Source organism: Lycium barbarum, chromosome 8 (assembly GCF_019175385.1).
Source record: "Lycium barbarum isolate Lr01 chromosome 8, ASM1917538v2, whole genome shotgun sequence".
In the NCBI taxonomy this organism is placed as follows: domain Eukaryota; kingdom Viridiplantae; phylum Streptophyta; class Magnoliopsida; order Solanales; family Solanaceae; genus Lycium; species Lycium barbarum.
This window is the reverse complement of record NC_083344.1, coordinates 113622488-113633541: the sequence shown is the minus strand read 5'-3', so window position 1 is coordinate 113633541 and position 11054 is coordinate 113622488. Positions and strand designations below refer to the sequence as shown.

At 34.5% G+C, this 11054-nt stretch overlaps 1 protein-coding gene across 1 annotated transcript; it reads right to left on the bottom strand.

The window, feature by feature from the left end:
* Positions 1-9623: 9623 nt before the first annotated feature.
* On the bottom strand, positions 9624-10796 carry LOC132608150 (uncharacterized). The gene has a single exon (XM_060322229.1). The coding sequence runs from the start codon at positions 10794-10796 to the stop codon at positions 9624-9626; it is 1173 nt and encodes a 390-aa protein (XP_060178212.1).
* Positions 10797-11054: the final 258 nt, after the last annotated feature.

Sequence of the window (11054 nt, the reverse complement as noted above, 5' to 3'; positions counted from 1 at the left end):
GGGTTTCAGATCTATGCTCGAACTCGAGTATGCCTTGTATGCGAAAAACAGAAGCCAACAGCAGATTCCGAATAATGGAAAAGAAAAGCAAGGAATTTTAGTTGTTTTTTTTCGAACAAAGGTGGCGGCTCCCAAACCCCCCCCCCCCCCCCCCCCCCCCCCAAATGAGTAGAAAATGCTCGAATTTATAGGGACGAGCTAGGTTTTTTAGATTTTGGGCGGGATCTTGAAATCAAAGAAAAACAATTCAAAGTTGATTCAAAAATTCCTGCAGATCCGAACGTTTCTTTAGTCTTCTTCGCGTGATTGATTCAGACTTCGCTCAAAAGGGACAGATCCTTTCCGGTTTTTTTAGATGTAAAGGTCAAACTTTCCAATGGGGAAATGAAGCCAAACTTGGCTCTGTCATCCGCAGGGCTGTTCACGAGAGAGAAAGAGAGATCGACAGGCTTACTTTGCACGAAAATGGGGGGGGGGGGGGGGGGGACAGATCTGTCCATGGCTAAAGAGAGCTTAATGTTTGCAAGAAATGGAGGGGAAGAGAGAGAGAAGGAGAAGGGCTGGGGAGGGGGTGCCGCTGATGTTGGTGATAGACGTTAGGTTTTAGGAAAATAGTCATGGGCCGAGTCGGGTATTGGGTAGTGGGCTGGGTCGATCCGAATGGTGGGCTGACTTCAACGGATTGGGATTTTAGCCCAAATAGTTTTAGGATTAATTATGGACTGAATTAATAGTTTTAGGATCAATTATGGGCTGAATTAAAATGTTATCTAATATAAGAATATGCATTTATTAGTGCTCAAATAAAATTATATGACGTCGTAATAGTCGCGCAATAATATCAGTAAATAAACGTTATTATTTAACTGCACAAAATAAATGCGATACGTGTGCATAAGATGGTAAAAATGCTGAAATGATTATAATGCGAATTGCAATAATACCTGTAATAATAATAATAATAATAATAATAATAACAATAATAGTAATAATGATAATAATAATAATAATAATAATAATAATAATAATAATAATAATAATAATAAAAAATAATAGCTGGTGAACGCAATGGGATAATGAAACGCCGATATTAATAAAAGCTCATAATTATAGTAAAATATAAATAATTAATTTTTAAAGTTGCCAAAATATCAGAAGCGTAAATAAATATTTTGGGGAAAACGGGACAAAATCGGGTGTCAACAGAGAATCCTTCAGGTTGTTTCATATAAACCTCTTCCTCTAGATCACCATTGAGAAATGTGGTTTTCAGATCCATTTGTTGCAATTCTAAGTCAAAATGGGCTACTAATGCCAATATGATGCGCAAGGAATCCTTTTTAGACACAGGAGAAAAAATCTCTGTGTAGTCAATTCCTTCCCTTTGAGTGAATCCTTTAGCAACCAGTCTTGCTTTATATCTTTTTATATTGCCTGATAAGTCCCTTTTAGTTTTAAAGTACATCCAATGGCTTTTACACCATTAGGCAACTCAACAAGATCCCAAACTTCGTTACTTTTCATGGAATTCATCTCTTCTTTCATGGCATTGTACCACAATTCTTACTCTTTACAACTCATTGCTTGTGAAAAAGACTCAGGATCATTTTCGACTCCAATGTCAGATTCTTCAAGATACATAACATAGTCACTAGGAATTGCTGATTTTCTTTCTCTAATAGATCTCCTTAATGTTGTGTCAACATTTTCCTGAGGATCATGTTGTTCAACTTGTTGTTCAATAATTTCTGGAATTTCTTGAACAACTTGATCTACTAGAATATTTTCAGCAACTTGTGGAATCTCGTTGATTATTTGCTGAACACCCGGTGGTACTTGAGGGGTGTTATGAACGATAACTAATCTTTCTCTTGAAGTGTAAGGTTGATCTCTTACAGAATTTGTATTCTGAAATTGATCACTCCCACTAATCAAGTCATTCTCAAGAAATTTTGCATTTCTTGATTCCACAATCCTAGTGTTGTTAGATGGACAGTAGAATCTATATCCTTTAGATCTTTCGGCATATCCAATGAAATATCCACTAATAGTCCTAAGATCCAGTTTCTTTTCTTGTGGGTTATAGATTCTAACTCAGATGGGCATCCCCACACGTGTATATGTGTCAAACTTGGTTCCAACCTTTGAAAAATTCAAAAGGTGTCTTTGGGACAATCTTAGTTGGAACTCGATTTAATATATACACTGCTGTATTAAGAGCATCAATCCACAATGACTTAGGTAGCTTAAAGCTACTTAGCATACTACACACCATGTCCAATAATGTTCGGTTTCTTCTTTCTGCTACACCATTTTGATCTGGAGAACCAGGCATAGTGTATTGGGCAACAACCCCATTTTCTTGAAGAAACTTCGCAAACGGACCTTGGGCTTGTCCATCCTCAGTGTATCTACCATAGTACTCAACACCTCTATCAATTCTCACAATCTTAATTTGCTTTCCGCATTGTTTCTCTACTTCAGCCTTGAAAACTTTAAAGGCTTCTAATGCTTCGCTTTTATTATGAAGCATATACAGATACATGTATCGTGAGTAATCATCTATAAAGGTGATAAAGTATTTCTGACCATATGCGTCCATGTCTGGACATCATGTATCTAAATGTATGATTTCTAATATGGTTGAACACCTTTTGGCCCCTTTATTTGACTTGTTGGTCTGCTTACCTTTAATGCAATCCACACAAGTATCGAAATCAATAAAATTTAAAGTACTAAGTACTCCATCATTTACTAATCTCTTAATTCTATCTATGGAGATATGTCCTAATCTCTGATGCCATAAAATAGAGGAATCTCCATTCATAACACAACGTTTAGTACCAGCTTGGACATGCATAACATTATGAGTGGAATCATTTTGTAAATTAAGAGAGAAAAGACCATCAGACAATGTACCATTTCCAATAAGTTTAGATTTATAAAATAGATTAGAATAACCTTCTAGAAAGAAGGAATATCCCAAGGGTACAAGTCTTGAAACTGAAATTAAATTTCTACAAAAGTTAGGTACATAAAAGGTCTTTTCTAACTCTAAAATAAAACCACTACTAAGAACTAAACTGCACGTCCCAATAACTTCCACACGCGACTGCATCTTATTTCCAGAATAGATGCTTCGCTCAGCTCCCACTGGCTTCCGCAGGTTTCTTAAACCCTGCAATGAATTCGTAAGATGGATTGTAGAAGCAGAATCAATCCACCACGTGTTTTGATAAACATCAGCCATATTAGCTTCATAACATACAAGAGAGATTGAAGTACCTTTCTTTTCAAGCCATTTCTGAAACTTGATACAATCCTTCTTTATGTGCCCCTTCTTTCTACAGAAGCGACATTTGGATTCTTTCTTGATATCAGGTTCAGGTTCAAGTGGTGCTTTTCCTTTCCACTTATTATTGGCTTGGTAGGTCTTCTTTCCCTGAGTAGCCATGAATGCACTTTCTCCTGTTTCCATTAGCAATCGACCCTCCTCTTGAATACACATAACCATAAGTTCATTAATAGACCATTTATCTTTATGTGTGTTATCGGAGATCTTAAAGGGGATGCACTGTAAAAGAAGAGAGTTCAAAATATAGTGCACAAGGAAAGTTTCAGACATTTCAACCTCAAGAGTCTTTAGCTGAGCCGCTAAGTCTCGCATTTTCATGATGTGCGCACGCACACCTTTCATATTGGTGAGCCTCATTGATGAGAATTTCATAATCAGGGTGCTGGCAAGTGCCTTATCTGAAGTCTCAAACTGTTCATCAATAGCCTTCAGTAATGCCTTGACATTGTTATACTGTTCAACAGAACCACAAATACTAGCAGATATTTTGGTCTTAATAAACACACCACTCAAACGATTCGAGCGCTCCCATTGTTCATGAAGAGCAATCTCAACTTGTGTGCTAATTTCATTAATAGGTGGTTCGCCTTTTCTGATAGCATAATCAATGTCCATGCACCGTAAGTGAAGAAGAATTCTCTCCTTCCAAATCCTATAGTTCTCACCATTCAGTTCGGGAATATCACAAATATCAGAGAAATTTGCAGGTTGCATAACTGCAAAAATATACATACATGCTTAATAAATTTGAGGCAAATAATATAAAATTGAATCTACTGACATAAAAATTGCCTGTGTGCTAAATTTTTAATTCAATTAGATTGATTCATTATTTATGATAGAATTATCAATTTACTAGCAGGATATTCTATCTTTGTGATAAAACTATTAAGCTCTCATTCATTATCCCTACGGGTAATTATGAAAAGTATTTAACATTTTATCCTAACTATTATGGATTTTGTGGCTAATCTTCAATCAAATAAAATTATAGATCACTTAGACATTAGTCCTTTTTTTTTTTTAATGTCTATAATTTTCTTATGTGATCCTAAACAAAATATATAATTTCATTTAATCAAGGTTGCTTTTGCTAAATCTTAATCAAATAAAATTATATGTATCACTAGACATTAATTATGAAAAATCATACAATAGTGCTAACGTACTTTTCCAGTGTATGTAAAAGAAGCAATAATATACATACGACAATGAAATAACTTAAGCACGTAAACGTTAAAATGTTAACGTAATTAAAAAATTTCTCGAATCTAAAAGCACAAATGTTGATTTATACAGAAAACAGAAATTAAAGCTGTATAATTTATTTATTTTTTTAACTGTGGCATTTCAAGAAATTTTATTAAACAAACAACAATTAAAGGAAAAGTAATTTAAGAGTCACAATTTCGGAGACTCCAAAAAAAAAAGTCTTTGCTGGCAACTTATCAAAATATGAGACAATATCTGTAAAAGCCAAATACACAGTGCTCCAAAAGCCATGCAGTACCTTTTCGGCCCTTTTGTTTTTTTTTTAATAAACAAGAGGCCAAAAGTAAATTGGCCTTAGGAGGTGTCAGCACATAATAAAGGTAGAAGCCTTCAAAATTAAAGACCAACTACAGAGTCATCTTCAATCTTTAGCCGGATCTGCTTGAACTGGTTTAAGATCCATTTGAGACCCAATATTCTACCATGATTTAAACACCCAAAACGATTTTTCAAAACACAGCCATGTTAGAAAATCGATATTATAATGATTTTTGATGTCAGTTGGCATTAAAATATTTCAAAACCAGATCTATCAGACTCGCTATATGCAAACTCCAAAAACGAAACAAGGCAGAGATAAACGATTGCTCTGATACCAAATGTAAGTTATTTGTATGATACGAAGCATGTAAAACTCTAGTTCAAAGCAAAACGCAGCAGAATAAGGAGTTGACATACCTCCGGCCATTGTAGCGGAATCGTTGTTGCGTCATTTTTCCTCCGATTAGTCTTCTAAACACTCAGAATGTTTCACTAGATGGTGTATTATTTTAGAATGTGATTTTCTGTGCTTAGGACCCACACGGATGCCTCTATATATAAACTATTCAACCATCAAGAACAGTTTTTGGAAAACAGTTAACCAGTTACTTAGTGGCCTAATAGGTTATGAAGCAGTTTCAGAAAGTGAGGAAAATGAAAGTTATGTGGTCCAAAACATACGACCATCTGAAGAAGTTCAAATATTGAACTCTGTTTAACACAATCCAGTACCTTTTGAATGTTTATTTAATTATTTTGATGAAAAGACACTTCATACCATTTCATCCATTTTCAGTAGGTATTTATAAACATATCCCTTGAAAGCATCAGATGGTTATTACTATTTCTTTTGCCGAGAATTGAAAATTTAAATATTTCTTTGTTGAATTTGTTTAGTTTTTAAGAACTTTCATAATTTTGTGGAGATGTCTACCTGCTAAATTCAGGTAATGTAAATTGATCAAATCATTTATCAGCACTGAGTGCATAGGATAGGCTTTCAGTTTAAGGCTGAATTGTCTCAACAGATCAGCTCCTTCAAATTGTGATAGTCAAGAATTTCTAAAATAACAAATAATTTGAGATAACTATTTTTAAAAATCATGACAGATAATTTGAGGTGGGGAAAGTAGTACAGAGAAAAAATTTAACCAAGAAATTAAGTATCCAGTCCTAACTCCTAAACCCCCGCTCCCCTCCTCCCCCACCCCCCGCCACCCACAACACACAGGCGTTAATGATCAACAAAGTTTTGGACTGAAACGTCTGCAGTAGGACCTCACTAGAAAAAAATGGTGGTGCTGTCTTGATCTTTTGAAAAATCAAAAGTGGAGCAGCCATGAATTTAATTAGTTGTGTATTCCATATCTTCGTGGTGCCTTTCATTGGACTCTTTCCATTCCCTCAAATAATTACGTGGATATGTGATACTTATCTCATTTACTTCCTCTGTCCCAAAATAAGTGCACCTTAGTAAAGAAAAATTTGCACCAACATAGGTGTTATTTTAAAATTTCAAGACAAAAATTGACAAGCGTTTCCAACGATACCTTAGCATTAAGGAAGTAATCCGCTTTTAAGATTGGTCAATTCATTGAAAAAAAAAAAAACTTCCAATAAGAAGGGGTAGTTTTAGTAAACTCTACATTGTGTTTACATGGCATAACTAACTCTACTAGTACATATTTATATGTAGTAGCTATAGTTTAGAATAATTGCATCTATAGCTAAGAGTAATATGTTAAATACAACTAATAGCTACATATATTTAAACTAGAATACGCTATTTTTATTATTTTATATCTTGACTGAAAATTTTAGGATAGCTTTGAGATGCTTCTTCTCTCCGCCGCCGCCGACCACCACAGAATCACCGCCGGAATTTCTGTTGGAGCTTCGTTGCTGCCGTAGTTATCCTATGGTCAAACCCTACGACTCTGCCATCAACTCTGATATCCAGATCCGGTCGTTTTCTGTCGTCTCCTCCTCCAGATCTGTCGTTTTCCGGCTTCTCTCCCCAGATCCGGTCGCAGGTCAATGATAATTAATTAATGATATGCAAATGAAGGGCGTTATTAATACATGTGGAAATTTAAGCAAGCAATTCAATGTTTTCCTTATAGCAATATTTGACATTTAAACTTGTGGTCACTTCGTCATTATTCTAGAAAAGCTAGAGCCTAAGATATAATTTCAACGAAACTTACATATAACTACTTTTCATTTTAAATGTATGCCTCCTGGAAAAATCTCATAGCTGATTTTTAGATTATATTCATTTTTTAGGGTGTATTTTGTTAGCATAAGGGCTGTTGTTGATGTTGTGAAATTTCCGGTAGATCTGGCCGGAACTAGTGGTTGGTATTGTTGTATTCACGAATACGGCAATTGCGTTCACTTTTTTAAACTTGTTTTGGTTAAATTTTTAGATTGTATTCATTTTTTTAGGGTGTATTTGTTAATTTTTGGTGTATCTATGTTTTTATGTGTTTAGTTTTTACTCATTTTATTCATGAATCTAGCGAGCCCGTTTATGAATACAGATAGTCATTTCATGAATACGGTGAAAAAATAACTACAAATGAATACAACTGAGTTGAATACATTTGACTCGAATACAACTTAGTCTGACTTGAATGCAACGAAATCTTACTTGAATACAACGAAATCTGACTCAGTTGAATTTTGAACAATCTACTGTAGCGCGTGAATACAATCTACTGTAACTACGAAATGTAATTAGCTAAAGTGTAGCTATGCCAAATTTTTACCCTTCAAAATGTAGTCATTTATGTAAGTTTCCCTTTTTTGATTCCTTGACGAGCCTGATTTTTGCTAAGATGACACTTATTTTGGGATAGAGGGAGTAAATATCAAAGGTTTAGATTTATTTAATTAAATGTGTCTAAATTATGGTCATTAATTTATTTAATTAAATGTGTCCTAAATTGTGGTGAAAACTCAAAATCATCAATATATATTTCCACTTTAGCCTATCAGTCCTAAGTATGATCTCCTAAAATTTTGACACCAAATAAATTCCTTACATAAGGATTAGCATTGATTTGGCAAAATATATGAACTAATAATAATACAAAGAAGAAATCAAATGGACTAGGCTAGCTTTACAGCCCTAAAATGAATATTCTATTTTCTTTTGTGATTAATACTTTTTATTTTTCATGAAATAAATAAATAAATGAGTTTTGTCTTTTGGTATCCATATATAGAAACTTGGGAAAATGAAAAGAAGGAGAAATAGAGAGAAATACTTATCTCGTTTAAATATCAAAGGTTGGCTATAAAAAAATAAAAAAATCAAAGTTTTGCTGTGACCTCTGGGAGAATACATGGTAAAAGCCATTGAAAACGCAATAAATTGATGCTGTTTGTTGACTAACAGATGACACAATTTGACCGTCAACTTAGATTAGGCTACAACTTACAAGCATTGGAGTATTAAGAGCCTGTTTGGATGGGCTTATGCCTATAAGCTGCAAACAGCTTATAACTAAAAAAATAAGTTGGGGTAGTCTAACTTATTTTTTTTGGCTTATAAGCTGTTTTCAGCTTATAAGCTGTTTTAGATAAGCTAAGTCAAATGGGCCCAATTATTTTTTTGAGCTTATTTTAGGCACAAAATGACTTTAAGCTGACCAATCAAACACTCAAAAAAACTGAAAACAACTTATAAGCAACTTATAAGCCAATCCAAACGGGCTCAAAGCCGTTTCTTATTATTTTGCTTTCCACTGCTAACTCCTTTATGCAATAGTGAGTCGATGTTTTGGTCGGTATCTGTGCAGTGGCGGAGGCAGGATTTCCATTCAGGGGGTTCAAAAAATAAAATAAGCACACTTGTGTTGGCAAATGAGCGGGTCGGATCAGGAATAGCTTAAATACATAAAGTATACTTAACGAAGCAAATAACAATAGAAAGACAGAAAGCAACTAACTTGCACGAGAGAACCTTAATAGTCCAATAATATATAAAATTTGGAATATAAGTAATAGCTTGTAGACTTTTATCTAAATCACGCAATAAGGCATACTTCCTCCGTAAATGGTTCGGAAGAGCTTCTATATCTGAGACAATGTCATTAATGTAGCAAATTGTTAGAAATCAAAGCAGAACTACACATAGGAACTAATTCCTATATAATAAATCAGGCATCTCTTGCACAAACAATACTAAAAATCATGCTCGAAGCTAGAATAGTGTTATCAAAGGCCTGCTTGAGGCGTACATAAACCTCGAAGCTGGGTGAAGCCATCCCCGCTCATGATGAAGAAAAATATCACAATAAAATGCTACAATAAAGGTAATAAACCAAGAAAAAGCTAATAAAGTAAGAAGTTTCCATTAACAAAGGCAACTTGAAGATGTCATATTACAAAAGTAAAAGCTTGGGAGCTTTTGAAGCAGAAACAAAGAAACTAAGTTAGACTACACAAGCAAGAACTATGGAGTTTTACAATTGTACTCTACGAGATTTCATATCTTGAAATGTCTTAATAATAGCATCATTAGAAACATTATCAAATACATCTTTTTCTAGATAAGGCTCCAAACAACCGCTAAAAAAATCATCACTCATTTGACTCCGCAAGTCATTCTTGATAAACTCCATTGTTGAAAAAGCTCTTTCAACAGATGCAGTGGCAACCGGCAGAAGCAAAGCAAGTTTCACTAAGCGGAATACAAAAGGATAATTTGAATGCTTCTTTGTCTGAACTAATTTTTCGAAAGATCACAAAACCCTTTTAGATTGGAGAACCTTTCATCAACATCATGAACATCAATAATGTAATTTGAAAGTTGATTCTCAAGAGAACCCATATTGAATCCATTAAAGTCACCAGGATATAATTTAGCCATTTTCATTATTTTCCTGATGTCAAAACTTGAAAACGAGTCAATTGGATTCAAACAAGAAATTCCATGAAGCAAATCAGTCGTTGCTTCGCCAAAACGATCTTTAAGTTCTTGAAGTTGCCAATCAATAATATTGCAAAATACCTCAACACGATAATGATGAGAGACTTTATTGTCACCAAGTCTCTTTCGTGATCTTAAAGAGCTAACATATGGCTCCTCAAAGTTAGGTACCAAAATTTCATGCTTGATACAAAACAAAGACACCCTAGCAATAAGAGAATCCCATTCTTCATCCCTATACGCTTGCAACCTTATTTTTGCTACTTCAACAAGTAACATGACATTTGTCAAATCTTGCTCCTTTTTTTGTAAGCATTTATTAAGCTCATTTGTGATTGCTAAAACATCACTCATCAAATGCAACATGAACGCAACCTCATATGTTCGACAAGCTTCGAGATATCCCATTGCCTTGGCTCTTTTATCCAATAATCGTGCATCAAGAACAAGTGATTCAAGAACATTAATAATAGAGCCAAACATAAGAATAAGATTGTTGAAAGATTTAAAATGAGATCCCCAACGCGGATCACAAGCTCTTGCAAGACCAAATTCTTGATTCAAGCCCCTACCGGTTGTAAGCTCACCCAAATCTAATGCCTCTTGAATTCTTTCTTTTTGAGAATCTCGAAATTCATCCATACGCTTAAAAGAAGATCCCAATACATTCAAAATATTTGAAACCAACACTACAAGTTTTCCCACTTCAATACATTTTTTCGAGACCGCAACAAGAGTTAGTTGAAGTTGATGAGCAAAATAATGAATGGAATGGGCCGATCTACTTTCTTGCCTAATCAACATTTTAAGGCCATTGATCTCACCTTGCATATTGCTTGCCCCATCGCAACATTGTCCACGCACATATGATAGACTTAAGTAATGTTGAGCAAGTAAATTAACAATTGCCCTCTTTAGAGATAAAGCACTAGTATCTTGAACATGAACAATGTCAAGAAGCCGTTCCATCACAAATCCATTTCTATCAATATATCATAATACAGTAGTCATTTGCTCCTTGCGTGACACATCAAAAGACTCATCAACTAGTAAAGAAAAGTAGTCACCATTTAATTCCTCAAGAATAGCTTTAATTGTTTCTATCTTACAAGCCCTCACAATTTTTTGAATCATTGGAGAAGTCATTTGATCATTTTGAGGAGCATGTTCCAGTACATAATCACAAATATTATCACACTTTTTCGCATACCATGAGAGAATTTGAAG

Bases quoted from the DNA above. Each gene is read 5' to 3' on its own strand.
- LOC132608150 (XM_060322229.1), bottom strand. From the start codon at position 10,796: ATGGAACGGCTTCTTGACATTGTTCATGTTCAAGATACTAGTGCTTTA.